Source organism: Astatotilapia calliptera, chromosome 17 (assembly GCF_964374335.1).
Source record: "Astatotilapia calliptera chromosome 17, fAstCal68.1, whole genome shotgun sequence".
Taxonomy (NCBI): Eukaryota; Metazoa; Chordata; class Actinopteri; order Cichliformes; family Cichlidae; genus Astatotilapia; species Astatotilapia calliptera.
The window spans coordinates 13800750-13825537 of NC_137438.1; the positions used below are offsets into that span (position 1 = coordinate 13800750).

General features: G+C 46.6%; 1 protein-coding gene and 1 long non-coding RNA gene across 2 annotated transcripts in view; both read left to right on the forward strand.

Moving 5' to 3' along the window:
- Positions 1-7484: 7484 nt before the first annotated feature.
- Positions 7485-7852, forward strand: LOC145421627 (uncharacterized). The gene is made up of 2 exons (XR_013903001.1): positions 7485-7617; positions 7729-7852. It is a non-coding gene; the product is annotated as an uncharacterized LOC145421627 (long non-coding RNA).
- A 1600-nt stretch (positions 7853-9452) lies between these two features.
- Positions 9453-24788, forward strand: part of LOC145421272 (uncharacterized) — a 39097-nt gene continuing 23761 nt past the window's right edge. Inside the window, exons 1-4 of the mRNA XM_080291341.1 lie at positions 9453-9465; positions 10891-12095; positions 13131-13670; positions 16479-17471. Coding sequence (XP_080147467.1) covers positions 9453-9465; positions 10891-12095; positions 13131-13670; positions 16479-17471 — 2751 coding nt within the window. The remainder of the gene's footprint in view (positions 9466-10890; positions 12096-13130; positions 13671-16478; positions 17472-24788) is intronic.

Here is a 24788-nt window from a genome sequence, read left to right on the forward strand (position 1 = left end):
CAGGTGCATTGTGGGTCTGTGTGTAGTGATTAGGTTCATCATGATCACTAGCTACAATGTCATGGAGGGATGTGTCACCATCCTGAGCTGTGTGTGGCTGTGTGTCAGGAATCTCAGAGTTATGTCGAACTTCTTTGACCTCACTCTGAATAACACTCAAGAAACCTGCTTTACCACTATCTCCAACAGCCTTCAGTTCTTCTAAATATCTACGAGCTAACTCCTTGCCTACCTCTTCCTGAGCAACATCTCGAATGGTTTTGACAGACCAACCGATAGCAGGATCCTTGGGGCTCGGCAAGTCGCCTAAGATCTGGGGGTTGATCTTGGAAATGGCTTGATCGGACAAATATTGTATCAGGACTCTACCCTCTGGCTGGTTTGATTCATCTGGAATTCGAACTATCCGAGAAACTTTACCATTTACTGAAAAAACACTAGCAATGTCATCATCTGTGTAAATCCCTTCAACGCCAGTCACAAAAAGTGAGCACTGGCCATCTACATCAAAACGTCTGCAAAGATCCATGTCCAACACAATAGGGTCAAGGAAAAGAGGTAGGTGTTGTGAGCTGGAAAGTCAAGGTGCTACTTTTCACCAATCTCCTGGCTGGCTCGCCACTTGTAACGCAATCTGTACTTACGCCAAACCTTTAATGCGTGGAAATCAGGACTGTTGACCTTGGGCAGTTCACTAGGTGTCGGTGTCATCAATTTCACCCCGATGTTTAACCCAGAATCACAGTTTCTCTAAAAATAGGTTACAAGAAATCAAATGTATCCCAAATATCTATATCCTGTCAGAAGCTAGTTTCGTAAAGGAGATTGGTAGTAGCTGCTCCACCACAGGAACAATAAGGCTTCCTGCACACAATGGACACCACACTTACTTAACATAAACACATTTATTAGACACAATTTTAAATAATAAACCCCTTTTTTTTTGTAGTGTCTTTCCACTCAGTGTCATAAGAAAAATAAAATAAATAAATAAAAACAAATATGTATCCTTTAAGGTCCTTTGGCCAAAAGAAAATCACCTGAGCTCAGGGAAAAATAAAGTGCATCGTTGGGGCCCTTTGAATTGTTCCTACCGCTCTGTTGGAACGGTGTAGCATCCAATAATAGCATCCAGCAAGCAGCAACGACCATCTATTTGCCAGGACGGTTCGGCAGAGTCATCAGATGAGGACTTCCACAAGGCAGTTCATCCAGTAGGATCCAGGGCACCAAAAGGGCAAACAAACCAGCCTACACACAAGTGTGCAGAAGAATTAACTGAAATGTTCATAAGTCTCAGTACCACTGACTCAGTGTCCATGTCACTAACGGCTTATTTAACAGACTTACCATTATAATAATACAGGTTTGTCAAAATAAAAATATAACAGAACATAAATGCTGTTAACAATGCTTATTAATGCTGTTCTCTTAGGCATAACATAATAACACTGTAACTGACCTCGTGTCGGCCGCCATTTCAGGACATTAGCTAGGCTCACTTAACGGCTAGCTTGCTAACAGTCAGCCAATAACACACGTTGTACAATATTTAGCCTCTTTCTTAACAACATGACAGCGGTAGATTTGATACCTCGCTGCAGTATAATAAGGCACAAAACATTTCATACGAACATGAGCTGCACGCTAACTCACCAGAGGAGTTCGTGTAATGGCGAATGCTGTCGGACTCAGCTCCGCTTCACATTTGTAACCGCTACAAGACTTTTTCCCGAATTTCCAGCTCGTAGAGGGCACGAGAGCAGTATGCGCCTCATCGGACGAACGGAAGGAAAAACTCTGTAGCTGGACTAGAGAGTGGCTATGCGCACGGCACAGTGGTGCGTTCAGTGACCACAAATAATCAGAAATCCCATACTCAAACAATGATCTGGGTTACATAAAGAAAGGGGAAGTTTAGTGCAGAGCTGCACAGGAAACCAGACACAAGCTGCAGAAAATTCAAATCTGAGCATGTGTGTTCTGTCTCCATTTCCAGAAATGTAAAAAATAAAGATTTTTTTGAGCTTTACCACTCTGAGTTCAGTCTTTCTCTTTCGCCAAAAGAATTCAAAAGAACGTGATTTAATAGTAATCATTTGATAATTTAAACATTATGGAAACCAAAAAGGAGACTCCGCTGGAGAGAGGTCAGCAGCTGATGGATGGATGGCTTCAACAAAGAAAAGGTCATTAGCAATAGGCCACAAAGGAGGTGGAACTCTTCTGAATCTGGAGAAGGAAAATTCAGTGATGCAAGCTCTGACAAAGTGTCTGGTGACTTAGGGGCAGACTCCCTAAAACATTCATAGAACATACAATTTAATATTAGTTGCTCTTGAAAGGTGTGAAGGACCTAAAACACAGGAAAAAAATACAAAAAATACAAACCCACTTAACAAACAAACAAACAAACAAAACAGTATATCAAATCAAAACAGATAAAATCAGAACAGTAGATAAAATCAGTAGTTAATGTAAGTTTTGAAATTTAAGCTTAACAAACAAACAAAACAGTATATAAAATCAAAGCAGATAAAATCAGAAATAGATAAGATCAGTAGTTAGTGTAAGTTTTGAAATTTAAGCTTAAAAGTGTGGATTTGGTGCTTTATTCAAATGCAGCTGAGAACAGGTGAGTCTTCAACCTGGATTTAAATAAACTGAGTGTTTCAGCTGATCTGAGGCTTTCTGGGAGTTTGTTCCAGATATAAGGAGCATAAAAGCTGAATGCAGCTTCTCCGTGTCTGGTTCTGACTCTGGGAACTGATAAAAGACCGGATCCAGATGACCTTTAAGAAACTTTCCAGGAATTTCACTAATTGGAAAACAAAAGCAGTGTTGGTTCCTGGTGCATTATGACAGGTGTTATGTAACTACATTCTTTATGCTCATTGTAATATAAGTGTGCATAAAGTGATACTGGTATCTCTTCATAGTGTCCTTAAGCTCTTTTCTCAAGTTTGGAGTGAAGGAAAATCAGAACATGCTCTTAGGTTCTACACTCAGATAAGCAAATATATGTAGATGCAAGATTGTTTTTAGAGGGGAGCTACAGGCAAGAGACACAGGAAAAACTTGGAGCCACTCAATCATCTTACCGTAAGGGAGTGCTGCAGCTAACTTTAAAAACCAGAAAATAAATCCCAATATTTTGTATTGGATACATTTTGGATGTAGCAAAGCATTAAGTAACTTCAGTTCAAAGAGTAAAGAGTTTCATGAAAACAGCTATTGAACAACAAGAACAACCAGAATCTAAAATAAAACCATTCTGCATGAAAATCAACACTCTTTGTTGTCCTTTTACAGATGCACAAAACACACACAAAACAGAAGCCAAAATCTAAAAAAAGAAAAAAGCAAAACAAAACATGACGTGCCTAGGTCAGGGGTGTGTGTGCCTGTGACACACACGCAGACCCGATACAAAGAATATCTTATGTTTGATTTCCACCATGCTATTATTAAGATATAAATAGATTATACCTCAACAAGAGAGGGTGCAGCAATGTCATCAGAAAGCAGAACTGTGCTGTGAGAATAACAATTCCCGTGTTTGCTATTATTTAACGTATTACACTAAATACTTTCAAATATTTTAAGCTTTTATTAGAGTCACAGTATCATCTGTACTTGGTGATGTGTGCAAACTGTCAAAGTAACATGTTATTAGCAAAATGAACAAAGTGCAAAATATACTTTTCAGTTTATGAAAAATAAAACAGAAATGTTTGAGCTAATATATAGTTAACTACAGCAATGGAGTAAAAGTGCAGTTCCTTCAAATAATAATGTGATACTCAAAGAGAAACTGCTGCCACATCTGCTGCTGGAGTAGTTTTACACCTCTGTCCTGGTTTATCAACATCACAGATTAGCAGGAACAACAAAAGTACAAGTGAGCCATGAGTCCAGTGATATTACATCTGCATTATAATTTGCAGATCACAGTGGCTCTATAAAGTCAAAATGCTTGAAACAATGGTGTCGCATCACAACAACAAGAATAGCAGTGCATTTAATCATGAGGGGGGAAAAGCATCATGATAAATTAAGAGCATAATTGAAACTTGATTTCACACTGTCTCTGTAAGTTATAGACATAGGATGTGTGTTTGCATATAAGCTTTGACTGTTTGTAGCTCCAGTGAAAAACTTGCATTGATTATGGGTTTACACTAACTACAGCGGGACAGACAAGCATCCATGGCTAGTGCCATTATAGCCAAAACTTTGTTTGCTGTACTAAGCCTTTAGAAAACAGTAGTGAGGAATAAATACATCTGTATGTTAAACTGTACATAAATGTACATTAAATCTTCAAAAGGTGTTGAGGGATTTCTAAAATAATGCTGTGCAATATTTCATGTAGTGTGATGTAGAAAAGATCTCACCATGACTATTCATTCCTTACTCTACAGGTTTTTACAACTATGAAAAGTAATCATGGACTCATATTAATTTAGTGAATAAAGAAATGCAAAACACGAAAAATAAAAATAAAATTTACATTGCAAAAGAGAAAATGAAGGCTCAGTGACGCATCATAGGAAATCGTACTCATTCATTTATATTTAGAAATTAAAAAGCTGTTGCATACCCTTTTTGTTTAAATGCACAATTGAACACAGGGTGTGGTAAAGTGCGTTAGCAGAATGATTTGACAAAAGAGGAGATGAATGTCTGAATGTTCATGCTGTAAAAATGTAAACACACCCAATCCTGAGCTCACCTGTTCAGTATATAAAGTGTGGGAGTGCTCCTGAGATTTAGTATCACAGTCCAAGGAAACTAATCTGCAGAACTGACCTGTTCATCACAATGAAGCTGACTGCTCTAATTGTCCTTTGGGCACTCTCCAGCACAGGTAACTGCTCTTTTCCTTATCATTCAGGATTTAATTTAAACATTTAAAGTCTAAATTTTACAATAAAAGAAAAATAAAACCTTAAAGTTTATTTTATATAGATATTAAATGTCCTTTTCCAAGAACATCCAAACAGTTTACAAGATTAGGTAACTACATGAGCATCACACCACAAACATAACTAAGTTTTCTCTCAAAGCATTATCAGGAAACCAAATATCTGTCAGCATATATGTAGAGAAAACCGATCAATGAGTGTGATACACCCAATTAAAAAGCAAACAAGCAAACAAAAAAAAACCAAACCAAAAAAACCCAAGAGGCTCTGAGAAAGATATGCCATACATTTTGTTTTAGTTTATAAATTCTGTTTCTGAATCTGTTTGGCAAACTGATGTGGAAATCTTTTACTTTCGCCAAATCATTTCACTGAGTGGATAAGTTCTACTTCATGCTGAGCAAAACTGGGAAGTGGACATTTCTGTGAAAATGCTTCCTAGAAAGTAGGTAGTGGTTATTTTCCAATTCAAGCTACACTTATACTTTTCCAGCCAAAGGTTAATTATAATTTCTTTAGAATGATCATTATTTTAACTTCTAATTAGAGTTGATTGGGATAAAGTGATCGATAGAGGAAATTCTACTTCAGTCGTTAAACAAAGTGGAGGAAAGGCGTTACACTCAGTAACTATCCAGCAGGTAAATAAAAGAAAATAAGATTTAATGTATAGACTATGGAGCAGTTATCCTGCACAGGTCAAATTATTATGGTGAAGTATTCACAGGGTGATCTGCTAGAAGTGTGGTGTAATTTAGATGCAAAGACCCAGCAAGTTCACTTCAGTAATATACAGTGTTCTGCCAGGAGGAGCCCAAACTAACATCTCAAAGAAATGAGCAGACCAGGTAGGGTCGCTGAGGGAGCGAGTAATAACCTATTAACAAAAAAAGGTTTCAATTCAATTTGATTCAATTTTTTTTATAAATGATTCCCCTACCCAACCTTGAATATTTGTCAGGTAAATGTCAGGTTAGGAAAAGGAGGTACTTCTAAATGCACTCTGTGTGTTAAAACAAAAATGCCAAGGAGGAAAGACATAAGCCATATTATGTCTTACTGTTTCTGTCCATAAATCTGGCAAGGATTAAACCAAGTTCTATCATTCTGCATTAAGAAATATTATTCACAAAGTGAAAACATTTAAGACACTTTCCAGGAAATTCACTAATTGGAAAACAAGAGCAGTGTTGGTTCCTGGTGCATTATGACTGGTGTTATGTAACTACATTCTTTATGCTCATTGTAATATAAGTGTGCATAAAGTGATACTGGTATCTCTTCATAGTGTCCTTAACTGGGAAGTCAGCTCTTTTCTCAAGTTTGGAGTGAAGGAAAATCAGAACGTGTTCTTAGGTTCTACACTCAGATAAGCAAATATATGTAGATGCAAGATTGCTTTTAGAGGGGAGCTACAGGCAAGAGACACAGGAAAAAACTTGGAGCCACTCAATCATCTTACCATAGGGGAGCTTTTCCCAAAATGAAGAGTGCTGCAGCTCACTTTAAAAACCAGAAAATAAATCCCAATACATTGTATTGGATACATCTTGGATATAGCAAAGCATTAAGTAGCTTCAGTTCAGAAGAAAAAACAAAACAAAACATAACGTTTTGCTGCAGCAGTATAAAGCATCTGTCTGAATAATTTCACTGAACAGATCGGTCACCTGGTTTATCAACATCACAGATTAGCAGGAACAACAAAAGTACAAGTGAGCCATGAGTCTAGTGATATTACATCTGCATTATAATTTGCAGATCACAGTGGCTCTATAAAGGCAAAATGTTTGAAACAATGGTGTCGCATCACAACAACAAGAATAGCAACTGTTTGTGATTGGGAAAACAGGTTTAACCCAGAGATAACTGGCAGTTAAAGTCCACCTTAAGATTTCATATTGCGGTAGATTCTTTTCTCACACTAGGTGGTGCTACACATGCCATAAAAATTATAACATTTTAAATATAGTTTCACAAACTGTTAAATGTTGGAAGGTTTTTAGAGCAGGCCTCCATGGTGTAAATTACCCTTAATAGATTAACCTTAAATTAACTTTAATGTAGTGTTTCATGTCGACTTTATTAAAAATATTTATACACACACACATGTTAAAGAGATTAACTGCATTTTATCAATCTGTGTAACAGTGTAAAGAAATCAAAGAGATAACGATTCTTTAATTATGCCAGTATACTGGGGTATTTTAAAACCTTTCATTTTTCATTATAACTTCAATCCTTTTATTGTTTCTCTCCTGATTGCAGCTGGAGCCCTTGAGTGTCAAACCTGCACAGATCAGACGTGTTCAAGCACAGCACTACTTCCATGTTCTTCAGAGACCATGTGTGTTACAGCTACTATTTTAGGTAATCTTCTCTTCATATTATGAAATTTCCCCTTGTGGGACTAAAGGTATATCAAATCAAATATTATGTAATAAACTTCAGTAAATTTCAATGACTTTGAAATTATGTGTACTTTCCATCAACATTAATAAAATACACTTTGAATTTGCAGCTACTTCATCTGGAAATACGGCAACACAAATCTACAAGGCATGTGCATCTTCCTCCCTGTGTCCAGTTACGAGCTCTCAGATATTTTCAATTAACATGGGTGTTCAAAGTGCTCTTGCATCTGCCACGTGCTGCAACACAGATAACTGCAACTCACAAACTCTGGATGGTAAGTACAAATCTATAAGTGTTTTATTAAAGACGCAATAAGAAACAATATTCTGATATTTGCTGAAATGTTCTCAGTTCTGAAATGAAATGATGCTCTTTTCTTTTACAGCTCCTGCTCCTCAGTCAAGTAATGGCCGACTATGTAACATTTGTTCCACCCCTCTGTGCGACACTCCAATACAGTGTCAGGGAGTGGAGGACCAATGCTTTCAATCAATGAGTGAGTCTTCATCATATATACTTTAACAAAGATCATCTTTAAATTGGCTTTTATACCTAAAATAAATTCAAAACATATTCTTTTTTAAAAAAATTAGTCAGTGGCAACATTATGAAGCATTTCATCAGTATGTGTAAGACATTTTATTTTGTACCTTAAATCTTTGAAGATGAAGGTCAGGATTTGATAATTAGTTCATGAAATTATATATATGTATTAGTTAACAAGTATTCCCCGCACGAAAATAGAACACCCAGTGTAGGTACACTATTCACTAAAAGGGAATCACAGTGGCTTCTGAAATTGTAACTACATGTTTTCATAAACGTGAAAGTCACTATAAAAATTGACTGAAAATCAGGCTCTGTTCTTCTCTCTGATTAAAAAATGTTTACCAGTGGCATTAGAAATGTTAAACAAACAACTACACCCTTTAGTGGTGTTCTCGGGTCACTGCAGTGAGATTTTGAGTTTCAGCAAACAGAACACAAACAGATTTTAGATTACTCTTTATGTGAAAGATATTGAAGATAGGTACAAAGCATTTCCCTAACCATTTGCAATCCAATAATGATGGTCAATGCCCACAACTCTACAGTTGATCTACAGTGTAGCTTCATGATTTTCTTTTGACTAAAAAATAATAAGAAGCTCTAAATAAAATGTAACAGAATATATTTAATAATAATTGCTGTGACAGAAGTGTTAGTGCATAAAAAAGGAAACCATTTTAATTATAATACTCTGAGTACATGTTTGGATTGTCACAGGCTACTACACAGGCATGTTTGTCTTCTTATACATTTTTTGGTTAGAATTCACATGTCAACATGAAAGATTCTGAACATCAAATTAACCTCATGCATTATAAGTGTTGCGCACAACAGTTAGAGAGCACAAAAAAGGCTAACTGTAAAACTGCTGTCTGAGTTTCAAGTTTTATTGTCATGTACATATAAACAGTGTAGCCACATTCACCTGTAGTGAAATTCTTTGGCTCGTGCTCCTCAGCTTTATATGAACATATATAAGTCTGCAGTTATATTTTAAAAGAAAATAACCACAACAACAGCAATAATAATAATAATGATAATAATAAAGATAACAAATAACAAAAAACTAAAGTATTAATATTAACAGAATTTGAGACAGTTGTTCAGAATTTACAGTTTCAACAGTATAGGATAAGTTAGAGGGTATGTAAGTTTAGGCTTTTTGAGACTAGGTGGGGGTCAACAGAGGCTATAAAAGCTTTGGGTAACGCTCCACCGTTTTGAGATTTGCTGTGCCCCTCTGCATGCATGTCTCCCCATCCGGATGGTTTGTGCTCATGTTGAATTGTATGGAATAAAACATTGTTGATTGAACATTTATACACCGAGTATTGTCCTTCCTTCAGCCCAAAGAATAAAAGAATTGGGAGGATTTAACACTGGATATCAGAAAAATTATTTTTAAGATGTCTTAACTAATGCTTTAAATATGATATGTAATGACATCATGACAAACATTTTTCATCTGCAGTGACCGACAGCACCAGCACTTTCCCAGCTTACGGATGTGCATCTACAAACCTGTGTGCAGCTGCCTCAAGCTTGAAATCTCTACCTTTCATGAAGAGCATTGGTACGATAACAACAGGACCAACCTGTAATTCACCCTCGACCACTCCAGCACCAACCACAACCACCGCTGCTCCAACCACAACTACAGTGGCAACAACCACAACAACAACAGCTGCTCCAACCACAACAACAGTTGCTCCAACCACAACAACTGCTGCTCCAACCACAACAACTGCTGCTCCAACCACTACAACTGCAGCTCCAATAACAACCACAGCTGCTCCAACCACAACCACAGCTGCTCCAACCACTACAACTGCCGCTCCAACAACAACCACAGCCGCTCCAACCACAACTGCTGCTCCAACAACAACAACAGCTGCTGCAACCACTACAACTGCTGCTCCAACCACAACCACAGCTGCCCCAACAACAACAATTGCTGCTCCAACCACAACAACAGCCGCTCCAACCACAACAACTGCCGCTCCAATCACAACAACAGTTGATTCAACCACTATAACTGCGGCACCAACCACAACAACTGCCGCTCCAACAACAACCACAGCTGCTCCAACCACAACAACAGCCGCTCCAACCACAACAACTGCCGCTCCAACCACAACAACTGCTGCCCCAACAACAACAATTGCTGCTCCAACCACAACAACAGTTCCTCCAACCACAACAACAGCCGCTCCAACCACAACAACTGCTTCTCCAACAACAACAACAACAGCCGCTCCAACCACAACAACTGCCGCTCCAACAACAACGACAGTTGCTCCAACCACAACAACTGCTGCTACAACAACAACAACAACAACAACTGCTGCTCCAACCACAATCACAGCTGCTCAAACCACAACCACAGCTGCTCCAACCACAACAACAGCTACTCCAACCACAACAACTGCTGCTCCAACCACAACCACAGCTGCTCCAACCACTACAACTGCTGCTCCAACAACAACAACTGCTGCTCCAACCACAACCACCGCTGCTCCAACCACAACTACAGTGGCAACAACCACAACAACAACAGCTGCTCCAACCACAACAACAGCTGCTCCAACCACAACAACTGCCGCTCCAACCACAACAACTGCAGCTCCAACCACAACAACTGCCGCTCCAACCACAACAACAGCCGCTCCAACCACAACAACTGCTTCTCCAACCACAACAACTGCCGCTCCAACCACAACAACTGCCGCTCCAACAACAACCACAGCCGCGCCAACCACAACTGCTGCTCCAACAACAACAACAGCTGCTGCAACCACTACAACTGCTGCTCCAACCACAACCACAGCTGCCCCAACAACAACAATTGCTGCTCCAACCACAACAACAGCCGCTCCAACCACAACAACTGCAGCTGCTCCAACCACAACAACAGTTGATTCAACCACTATAACTGCGGCACCAACCACAACAACTGCCGCTCCAACAACAACAACAGCTGCTCAAACCACAACAACAGCCGCTCCAACCACAACAACTGCCGCTCCAACCACAACAACTGCTGCCCCAACAACAACAATTGCTGCTCCAACCACAACAACAGTTGCTCCAACCACAACAACAGCCGCTCCAACCACAACAACTGCTTCTCCAACAACAACAACAGCCGCTCCAACCACAACAACTGCCGCTCCAACAACAACGACAGTTGCTCCAACCACAACAACTGCTGCTACAACAACAGCAACAACAACTGCTGCTCCAACCACAACCACAGCTGCTCCAACCACAACAACAGCTGCTCCAACCACAACAACAGCTACTCCAACCACAACAACTGCTGCTCCAACCACAACAACTGCAGCTGCAACCACAACAACTGCAGCTCCAACCACAACAACAGCTGCTCCAACAACTACAACTGCCGCTCCAACCACAACAACAGCCGCTCCAACCACAACAACTGCCGCTCCAACCACAACAACTGCTTCTCCAACCACAACAACATCCGCTCCAACCACAACAACTGCTGCTCCAACAACAACAACTGCTGCTCCAACCACAACAACAGCTGCTCCAACCACAACAACTGCAGCACAAACCACAACAACTGCCGCTCCAACCACAACAACAGTTGATTCAACCACTATAACTGCGGCACCAACCACAACAACTACCGCTCCAACAACAACAACAGCTGCTCCAACCACAACAACAGCCGCTCCAACCACAACAACTGCCGCTCCAACCACAACAACTGCAGCTCCAAACACAACAACTGCCGCTCCAACCACAACAACAGCCGCTCCAACCACAACAACTGCTTCTCCAACCACAACAACTGCCGCTCAAACCACAACAACTGCCGCGCCAACAACAACCACAGCCGCTCCAACCACAACTACTGCTCCAACCACAACAACCACAGCTGCTCCCACAACAACCACAGATGCTCCAACAACAACCACAGCTGCTCCAACCACAACAACCACAGCTGCTGCTCCAACCACAACAACAGCTGCTCCAACCACAACAACTGCGGCACCAACCACAACAACCACAGCTGCTCCAACCACAACAACCACAGCTGCTCCCACAACAACCACAGCTGCTCCAACCACAACAACCACAGCTGCTCCAACCACAACAACCACAGCTGCTGCTCCAACCACAACAACAGCTGCTCCAACCACAACAACAGCTGCTCCAACCACAACAACTGCGGCACCAACCACAACAACTGCCGCTCCAACAACAACAACTGCCGCTCCAACAACAACCACAGCTGCTCCAAGTACAACAACAGCCGCTCTAACAACAACAACAGTTGCTCCAACCACAACAACAGCCGCTCCAACCACAACAACAGCCGCTCCAACCACAACAACTGCCGCTCCAACCACAACAACCACAGCTGCTCCAACCACAACAACAGCTGCTCCAACCATAACAACTGCCGCTCCAACCACAACAACAGCTGCTCCAACCACAACAACAGCTGCTCCGACCACAACCACTGCGGCACCAACCACAACAACCGCTGCTACAACAACAACAACAGTTGCTCCAACCACAACATCTGCTGCTCCAACAACAACAACTGCTCCAACCACAACAACAGCTGCTCCAACCACAACAACTGCGGCACCAACAACAACAACTGCTGCTCCAACCACAACAACAGTTGCTCCAACCACAACAACAGTTGCTCCAACAACAACAACTGCTGCTCCAACAACAACAACTGCTCCAACCACAACAACAGCTGCTCCAACCACAACAACTGCGGCACCAACCACAACAACTGCTGCTCCAACCACAACAACAGTTGCTCCAACCACAACAACAGTTGCTCCAACAACAACAACTGCTGCTCCAACAACAACAACTGCTCCAACCACAACAACAGCTGCTCCAACCACAACAACTGCGGCACCAACCACAACAACTGCTGCTCCAACCACAACAACAGTTGCTCCAACCACAACAACAGTTGCTCCAACAACAACAACTGCTGCTCCAACCACAACAACTGCTCCAACCACAACAACAGCTGCATCAACCACAACAACTGCGGCACCAACCACAACAACTGCCGCTCCAACCACAACAACAGTTGCTCCAACCACAACTGCTGCTCCAACAACAACAACAGCCGCTCCAACCACAACAACAGCCGCTCCAACCACAACAACTGCCGCTCCAACCACAACAACCACAGCTGCTCCAACCACAACAACAGCTGCTCCAACCACAACAACAGCTGCTCCGACCACAACCACTGCGGCACCAACCACAACAACCGCTGCTACAACAACAACAACAGTTGCTCCAACCACAACATCTGCTGCTCCAACAACAACAACTGCTCCAACCACAACAACAGCTGCTCCAACCACAACAACTGCGGCACCAACAACAACAACTGCTGCTCCAACCACAACAACAGTTGCTCCAACCACAACAACAGTTGCTCCAACAACAACAACTGCTGCTCCAACAACAACAACTGCTCCAACCACAACAACAGCTGCTCCAACCACAACAACTGCGGCACCAACCACAACAACTGCTGCTCCAACCACAACAACAGTTGCTCCAACCACAACTGCTGCTCCAACAACAACAACAGCCGCTCCAACCACAACAACAGCCGCTCCAACCACAACAACTGCGGCACCAACCACAACAACTGCCGCTCCAACCACAACAACTGCCGCTCCAACCACAACAACAGCTGCTCCAACCACAACAACTGCGGCACAAACCACAACAACTACCGCTCCAACCACAACAACTGCCGCTCCAACCACAACAACAGCTGCTCCAACCACAACAACAGCCGCTCCAACCACAACAACAGCCGCTCCAACCACAACAACTGCGGCACCAACCACAACAACTGCCGCTCCAACAACAACCACAGCTGCTCCAACAACAACAACTGCCGCTCCAACAACAACAACTGCCGCTCCAACCACAACAACTGCGGCACCAACCACAACAACTGCCGCTCCAACACCAACAACTGCCGCTCCAACCACAACAACAGCCGCTCCAACCACAACAACTGCCGCTCCAACCACAACAACTGCCGCTCCAACAACAACAACTGCCGCTCCAACAACAACAACTGCCGCTCCAACCACAACAACAGCCGCTCCAACCACAACAACTGCCGCTCCAACAACAACAACAGCCGCTCCAACCACAACAACAGCCGCTCCAACCACAACAACTGCCGCTCCAACCACAACAACAGCTGCTCCAACCACAACAACTGCGGCACCAACCACAACAACTGCCGCTCCAACAACAACAACTGCCACTCCAACCACAACAACCACAGCTGCTCCAACCACAACAACCACAGCTGCTCCCACAACAACCACAGCTGCTCCAACCACAACAACTGCGGCACCAACCACAACAACTGCCGCTCCAACAACAACAACTGCTGCTCCAACAACAACAACTGCTCCAACCACAACAACAGCTGCTCCAACCACAACAACTGCGGCACCAACCACAACAACTGCCGCTCCAACAACAACAACTGCCGCTCCAACAACAACCACAGCTGCTCCAAGTACAACAACAGCCGCTCTAACAACAACAACAGTTGCTCCAACCACAACAACAGCCGCTCCAACCACAACAACAGCCGCTCCAACCACAACAACTGCCGCTCCAACCACAACAACCACAGCTGCTCCAACCACAACAACAGCTGCTCCAACCATAACAACTGCCGCTCCAACCACAACAACAGCTGCTCCAACCACAACAACAGCTGCTCCGACCACAACCACTGCGGCACAAACCACAACAACCGCTGCTACAACAACAACAACAGTTGCTCCAACCACAACATCTGCTGCTCCAACAACAACAACTGCTCCAACCACAACAACAGCTGCTCCAACCACAACAACTGCGGCACCAACCACAACAACTGCTGCTCCAACCACAACAACAGTTGCTCCAACCACAACAACAGTTGCTCCAACAACAACAACTGCTGCTCCAACAACAACAACTGCTCCAACCACAACAACAGCTGCTCCAACCACAACAACTGCGGCACCAACCACAACAACTGCTGCTCCAACCACAACAACAGTTGCTCCAACCACAACTGCTGCTCCAACAACAACAACAGCCGCTCCAACCACAACAACAGCTGCTCCAACCACAACAACTGCGGCACCAACCACAACAACTGCCGCTCCAACCACAACAACTGCCGCTCCAACCACAACAACAGCTGCTCCAACCACAACAACTGCGGCACAAACCACAACAACTACCGCTCCAACCACAACAACTGCGGCACCAACCACAACAACTGCCGCTCCAACAACAACAACTGCCGCTCCAACCACAACAACAGCCGCTCCAACCACAACAACTGCCGCTCCAACCACAACAACTGCCGCTCCAACAACAACAACTGCCGCTCCAACAACAACAACTGCCGCTCCAACCACAACAACAGCCGCTCCAACCACAACAACAACTGCTCCAACCACAACAACAGCTGCTCCAACCACAACAACTGCGGCACCAACCACAACAACTGCTGCTCCAACCACAACAACAGTTGCTCCAACCACAACAACAGTTGCTCCAACAACAACAACTGCTGCTCCAACAACAACAACTGCTCCAACCACAACAACAGCTGCTCCAACCACAACAACTGCGGCACCAACCACAACAACTGCTGCTCCAACCACAACAACAGTTGCTCCAACCACAACAACAGTTGCTCCAACAACAACAACTGCTGCTCCAACCACAACAACTGCTCCAACCACAACAACAGCTGCTCCAACCACAACAACTGCGGCACCAACCACAACAACTGCTGCTCCAACCACAACAACAGTTGCTCCAACCACAACTGCTGCTCCAACAACAACAACAGCCGCTCCAACCACAACAACAGCCGCTCCAACCACAACAACTGCCGCTCCAACAACAAATACTGCCGCTCCAACCACAACAACAGCTGCTCCAACCACAACAACTGCGGCACAAACCACAACAACTACCGCTCCAACCACAACAACTGCCGCTCCAACCACAACAACAGCTGCTCCAACCACAACAACAGCCGCTCCAACCACAACAACAGCCGCTCCAACCACAACAACTGCGGCACCAACCACAACAACTGCCGCTCCAACAACAACCACAGCTGCTCCAACAACAACAACTGCCGCTCCAACAACAACAACTGCGGCTCCAACCACAACAACAGCCGCTCCAACCACAACAACAGCCGCTCCAACCACAACAACTGCCGCTCCAACCACAACAATTGCTGCTCCAACCACAACAACAGTTGCACCAACCACAACAACTGCCGCTCCAACAACAACAACTGCCACTCCAACCACAACAACCACAGCTGCTCCAACCACAACAACCACAGCTGCTCCCACAACAATCACAGCTGCTCCAACCACAACAACCACAGCTGCTCCAACCACAACAACAGCTGCTCCAACCACAACAACAGCCGCTCCAACCACAACAACAGCTGCTCCAACAACAACCACAGCTGCTCCAAGTACAACAACAGCCGCTCCAACAACAACAACTGCCGCTCCAACCACAACAACTGCGGCACCAACCACAACAACTGCCGCTCCAACAACAACAACTGCCGCTCCAACCACAACAACAGCCGCTCCAACCACAACAACTGCCGCTCCAACCACAACAACTGCCGCTCCAACAACAACAACTGCCGCTCCAACCACAACAACCACAGCTGCTGCTCCAACCACAACAACAGCTGCTCCAACCACAACAACAGCTGCTCCAACCACAACAACTGCGGCACCAACCACAACAACTGCCGCTCCAACAACAACTGCGGCTCCAACAACAACCACAGCTGCTCCAAGTACAACAACAGCCGCTCTAACAACAACAACAGTTGCTCCAACCACAACAACAGCCGCTCCAACCACAACAACTGCCGCTCCAACCACAACAACCACAGCTGCTCCAACCACAACAACAGCTGCTCCAACCACAACAACTGCCGCTCCAACCACAACAACAGCTGCTCCAACCACAACAACAGCTGCTCCGACCACAACCACTGCGGCACCAACCACAACAACCGCTGCTACAACAACAACAACAGTTGCTCCAACCACAACATCTGCTGCTCCAACCACAACAACAACTGCTCCAACCACAACAACAGCTCCTCCAACCACGACAACTGCGGCACCAACCACAACAACTGCTGCTCCAACCACAACAACAGTTGCTCCAACCACAACAACAGTTGCTCCAACCACAACATCTGCTGCTCCAACAACAACAACTGCTCCAACCACAACAACAGCTGCTCCAACCACAACAACTGCGGCACCAACCACAACAACTGCTGCTCCAACCACAACAACAGTTGCTCCAACCACAACTGCTGCTCCAACAACAACAACAGCCGCTCCAACCACAACAACAGCCGCTCCAACCACAACAACTGCGGCACCAACCACAACAACTGCCGCTCCAACAACAACAACTGCCGCTCCAACCACAACAACAGCTGCTCCAACCACAACAACTGCGGCACAAACCACAACAACTACCGCTCCAACCACAACAACAGCTGCTCCAACCACAACAACTGCGGCACCAACCACAACAACTGCTGCTCCAACCACAACAACAGTTGCTCCAACCACAACTGCCGCTCCAACAACAACAACAGCCGCTCCAACCACAACAACTGCCGCTCCAACCACAACAACAGACGCTCCAACCACAACAACAGCCGCTCCAACCACAACAACTGCGGCACCAACCACAACAACTGCCGCTCCAACAACAACAACTGCCACTCCAACCACAACAACCGCCGCTCCAACCACAACAACCGCCGCTCCAACCACAACAACTGCAGCTCCAACCACAACAACTGCCGCTCCAACCACAACAACTGCCGCTCCAACAACAACAACTGTCGCTCCAACCACAACAACAGCCGCTCCAACAACAACAACTGTAGCTCCAACCACAACAACTGCGGCACCAACCACAACAACTGCTGCTCCAACCACAACAACAGTTGCTCCAACCACAACTGCTGCTCCAACAACAACAACAGCCGCTCCAACCACAACAACCGCTGCTACAACAACAACAACAGTTTCTCCAACCACAACAACAGCCGCTCCAACCACAACAACAGCCGCTCCAACCACAACAACAGTTGCTCCAACCACAACAACAGCCGCTCCAACCACAACAACAGCCGCTCCAACCACAACAACTGCGGCACCAACCACAACAACTGCTGCTCCAACCACAACAACAGTTGCTCCAACCACAACTGCTGCTCCAACAACAACAACAGCCGCTCCAACCACAACAACAGCTGCTCCAACCACAACAACTGCGGCACCAACCACAACAACTGCCGCTCCAACAACAACAACTGCCGCTCCAACCACAACAACAGCCGCTCCAACAACAACAACTGTCGGTCCAACCACAACAACAGCTGCTCCGACCACAACCACTGCGGCACCAACCACAACAACCGCTGCTACAACAACAACAACAGTTGCTCCAACCACAACATCTGCTGCTCCAACAACAACAACTGCTCCAACCACAACAACAGCTGCTCCAACCACAACAACTGCGGCACCAACCACAACAACTGCTGCTCTAACCACAACAACAGTTGCTCCAACCACAACTGCTGCTGCTCCAACCACAACAACAACTGCTCCAACCACAACAACAGCTCCTCCAACCACGACAACTGCGGCACCAACCACAACAACTGCTGCTCCAACCACAACAACAGTTGCTCCAACCACAACAACAGTTGCTCCAACCACAACATCTGCTGCTCCAACAACAACAACTGCTCCAACCACAACAACAGCTGCTCCAACCACAACAACTGTGGCACAAACCACAACAACTGCGGCACAAACCACAACAACTACCGCTCCAACCACAACAACAGCTGCTCCAACCACAACAACTGCGGCACCAACCACAACAACTGCTGCTCCAACCACAACAACAGTTGCTCCAACCACAACTGCCGCTCCAACAACAACAACAGCCGCTCCAACCACAACAACTGCCGCTCCAACCACAACAACAGACGCTCCAACCACAACAACAGCCGCTCCAACCACAACAACTGCGGCACCAACCACAACAACTGCCGCTCCAACAACAACAACTGCCACTCCAACCACAACAACCGCCGCTCCAACCACAACAACCGCCGCTCCAACCACAACAACTGCAGCTCCAACCACAACAACTGCCGCTCCAACCACAACAACTGCCGCTCCAACAACAACAACTGTCGCTCCAACCACAACAACTGCTGCTCCAACAACAACAACTGTAGCTCCAACCACAACAACTGCGGCACCAACCACAACAACTGCTGCTCCAACCACAACAACAGTTGCTCCAACCACAACTGCTGCTCCAACAACAACAACAGCCGCTCCAACCACAACAACCGCTGCTACAACAACAACAACAGTTGCTCCAACCACAACAACAGCCGCTCCAACCACAACAACAGCCGCTCCAACCACAACAACAGTTGCTCCAACCACAACAACAGCCGCTCCAACCACAACAACAGCCGCTCCAACCACAACAACTGCGGCACCAACCACAACAACTGCTGCTCCAACCACAACAACAGTTGCTCCAACCACAACTGCTGCTCCAACAACAACAACAGCCGCTCCAACCACAACAACAGCCGCTCCAACCACAACAACTGCGGCACCAACCACAACAACTGCCGCTCCAACAACAACAACTGCCGCTCCAACCACAACAACAGCCGCTCCAACAACAACAACTGTCGCTCCAACCACAACAACAGCTGCTCCGACCACAACCACTGCGGCACCAACCACAACAACCGCTGCTACAACAACAACAACAGTTGCTCCAACCACAACATCTGCTGCTCCAACAACAACAACTGCTCCAACCACAACAACAGCTGCTCCAACCACAACAACTGCGGCACCAACCACAACAACTGCTGCTCTAACCACAACAACAGTTGCTCCAACCACAACTGCTGCTCCAACAACAACAACAGCCGCTCCAACCACAACAACAGCCGCTCCAACCACAACAACTGCGGCACAAACCACAACAACTGCCGCTCCAACAACAACAACTGTCGCTCCAACCACAACAACTGCCGCTCCAACAACAACAACTGTCGCTCCATCCACAACAACAGCTGCTCCGACCACAACCACTGCGGCACCAACCACAACAACCGCTGCTACAACAACAACAACAGTTGCTCCAACCACAACATCTGCTGGTCCAACAACAACAACTGCTACAACAACAACAACAGTTGCTCCAACCACAACATCTGCTGCTCCAACAACAACAACAGCTGCTCCAACCACAACAACAGCTGCTCCAACCACAACTGCGGCACAAACCACAACAACTGCCGCTCCGACAACAACTGCTGCTCCAACCACAACTGCTGCTCCGACCACAACAACTGCTGCTCCAACAACAACAATTGCTGCTCCAACCACAACAACAGCTGCTACAACAACAACAACAGCTGCTCCAACCACAACAACCACAGCTGCTCCAACCACGGCAACCACAGCTGCTCCAACCACAACAACTGCGGCACCAACCACAACAACTGCCGCTCCAACAACACCAACTGCCGCTCCAACCACAACAACAGCCGCTCCAACCACAAAAACTGCCGCTCCAACAACAACCACAGCTGCTCCAACCACAACTGCTGCTCCAACAACAACAAAAGCTGCTGCAACCACAACAACTGCCGCTCCAACCACAACAACAGCTGCTCCAACCACAACAACAGCTGCTCCGACCACAACAACAGCTGCTCCGACCACAACCACTGCGGCACCAACCACAACAACTGCGGCACAAACCACAACAACTACCGCTCCAACCACAACAACAGCTGCTCCAACCACAACAACTGCGGCACCAACCACAACAACTGCTGCTCCAACCACAACAACAGTTGCTCCAACCACAACTGCCGCTCCAACAACAACAACAGCCGCTCCAACCACAACAACTGCCGCTCCAACCACAACAACAGACGCTCCAACCACAACAACAGCCGCTCCAACCACAACAACTGCGGCACCAACCACAACAACTGCCGCTCCAACAACAACAACTGCCACTCCAACCACAACAACCGCCGCTCCAACCACAACAACCGCCGCTCCAACCACAACAACTGCAGCTCCAACCACAACAACTGCCGCTCCAACCACAACAACTGCCGCTCCAACAACAACAACTGTCGCTCCAACCACAACAACTGCTGCTCCAACAACAACAACTGTAGCTCCAACCACAACAACTGCGGCACCAACCACAACAACTGCTGCTCCAACCACAACAACAGTTGCTCCAACCACAACTGCTGCTCCAACAACAACAACAGCCGCTCCAACCACAACAACCGCTGCTACAACAACAACAACAGTTGCTCCAACCACAACAACAGCCGCTCCAACCACAACAACAGCCGCTCCAACCACAACAACAGTTGCTCCAACCACAACAACAGCCGCTCCAACCACAACAACAGCCGCTCCAACCACAACAACTGCGGCACCAACCACAACAACTGCTGCTCCAACCACAACAACAGTTGCTCCAACCACAACTGCTGCTCCAACAACAACAACAGCCGCTCCAACCACAACAACAGCCGCTCCAACCACAACAACTGCGGCACCAACCACAACAACTGCCGCTCCAACAACAACAACTGCCGCTCCAACCACAACAACAGCCGCTCCAACAACAACAACTGTCGCTCCAACCACAACAACAGCTGCTCCGACCACAACCACTGCGGCACCAACCACAACAACCGCTGCTACAACAACAACAACAGTTGCTCCAACCACAACACCTGCTGCTCCAACAACAACAACTGCTCCAACCACAACAACAGCTGCTCCAACCACAACAACTGCGGCACCAACCACAACAACTGCTGCTCTAACCACAACAACAGTTGCTCCAACCACAACTGCTGCTCCAACAACAACAACAGCCGCTCCAACCACAACAACAGCCGCTCCAACCACAACAACTGCGGCACAAACCACAACAACTGCCGCTCCAACAACAACAACTGTCGCTCCAACCACAACAACTGCCGCTCCAACAACAACAACTGTCGCTCCATCCACAACAACAGCTGCTCCGACCACAACCACTGCGGCACCAACCACAACAACCGCTGCTACAACAACAACAACAGTTGCTCCAACCACAACATCTGCTGGTCCAACAACAACAACTGCTACAACAACAACAACAGTTGCTCCAACCACAACATCTGCTGCTCCAACAACAACAACAGCTGCTCCAACCACAACAACAGCTGCTCCAACCACAACTGCGGCACAAACCACAACAACTGCCGCTCCGACAACAACTGCTGCTCCAACCACAACTGCTGCTCCGACCACAACAACTGCTGCTCCAACAACAACAATTGCTGCTCCAACCACAACAACAGCTGCTACAACAACAACAACAGCTGCTCCAACCACAACAACCACAGCTGCTCCAACCACGGCAACCACAGCTGCTCCAACCACAACAACTGCGGCACCAACCACAACAACTGCCGCTCCAACAACACCAACTGCCGCTCCAACCACAACAACAGCCGCTCCAACCACAAAAACTGCCGCTCCAACAACAACCACAGCTGCTCCAACCACAACTGCTGCTCCAACAACAACAAAAGCTGCTGCAACCACAACAACTGCCGCTCCAACCACAACAACAGCTGCTCCAACCACAACAACAGCTGCTCCGACCACAACAACAGCTGCTCCGACCACAACCACTGCGGCACCAACCACAACAACTGCTGCTACAACAACAAACACGGCTGCTCCAACCACAACAACTGCTGCTCCAACAACAACAGCTGCTCCAACCACAACAACAGCTGCTCCAACCACAACAACTGCGGCACCAACCACAACAACAGTTGCTCCAACCACAACAACAGTTGCTCCAACCACAACTGCTGCTCCGACCACAACAACTGCTGCTCCAACCACAACAACAATTGCTGCTCCAACCACAACAATTGCTGCTCCAACCACAACAACAGCTGCTACAACAACAACAACTGCTGCTCCAACCACAACCACAGCTGCTCCAACCACAACCACGGCTGCTCCAACAACAACCACTGCTGCTCCAACCACAACAACTGCGTCTCCAACCACAACAACAGGCGCTCCAACCACAACAACTGCCGCCCCAACCACAACAACAGTTGCTCCAACCACAACAACTGCTGCTCCAACCACAACCACAGCTGCTCCAACAACTACAACTGCCGCTCCAACCACAACAACAACCGCTTCAACCACTATAACTGCTGCTCCAACCACAACAACAGTTTCTCCAACAACTACAACTGCCGCTCCAACCACAACAACTGCCGCTCAAACAACAACAACTGCTGCTCCAACCACAACCACAGCTGCTCCAACCACAACCACGGCTGCTCCAACAACAACCACAGCTGCTCCAACCACAACAACTGCGTCTCCAACCACAACAACAGGCGCTCCAACCACAACAACTGCCGCCCCAACCACAACAACAGTTGCTCCAACCACAACAACTGCTGCTCCAACCACAACCACAGCTGCTCCAACAACTACAACTGCCGCTCCAACCACAACAACAACCGCTTCAACCACTATAACTGCTGCTCCAACCACAACAACTGCCGCTCCAACCACAACAACCACAGCTGCTCCAACAACTACAACTGCCGCTCCAACCACTACAACTGCCGCTCCAACCACAACAACAACCGCTTCAACCACTATAACTGCTGTTCCAACAACAACCACAGCTGCTCCAACCACAACAATAGCTGCTCCAATCACAACAACCACAGCTGCTCCAACAACAACCACAGCTGCTCCAACCACAACAACAGCTGCTCCAACCACAACAACTGCCGCTCCAACCACAACAACCACAGCTGCTCCAACAACTACAACTGCCGCTCCAACCACTACAACTGCCGCTCCAACCACATCAACTGCCGCTCCAACCACAACAACTGCGGCACCAACCACAACAACTGCTGCTCCAACCACAACAACAGTTGCTCCAACCACAACAACTGCTGCTCCAACAACAACAACAGCTGCTCCAACCACAACAACAGCTGCGGGAACAACCACAACAACAGCTGCTCCAACAACAACAGCTGCTGCTCCAACCACAACAACAGCTGCTCCAATCACAACAACCACAGCTGCTCCAATCACAACAACCACAGCTGCTCCAACAACAACCACAGCTGCTCCAACAACAACCACATCTGCTCAAACCACAACCACAGCTGCTCCAACCACAACAACAGCTGCTCCAACAACAACAACTGCAGCTTCAACCACAACAACAGTTGCTCCAACAACTACAACTGCCGCTCCAACCACAACAACAACCGCTCCAACCACAACAACTGCCGCTCCAACCACAACAACTGCTGCTCCAACCACAACAACAGCTGCTCCAACAACAACAACTGCGGCACCAACCACAACAACTGCTGCTCCAACCACAACAACAGCCGCTCCAACAACAACAACAGCTGCTCCAACCACAACTGCTGCTCCAACAACAACAACTGCTGCTCCAACAACAACAACAGCTGCTCCAATCACAACAACCACAGCTGCTCCAACCACAACAACAGCTGCTCCAACCACATCAGCAGCTGTTCTAACAACTACAACGGCTGCTCCAACCACTACAACTGCTGCTCCAACAACCACAGCCTCTCCAACCACTACAACT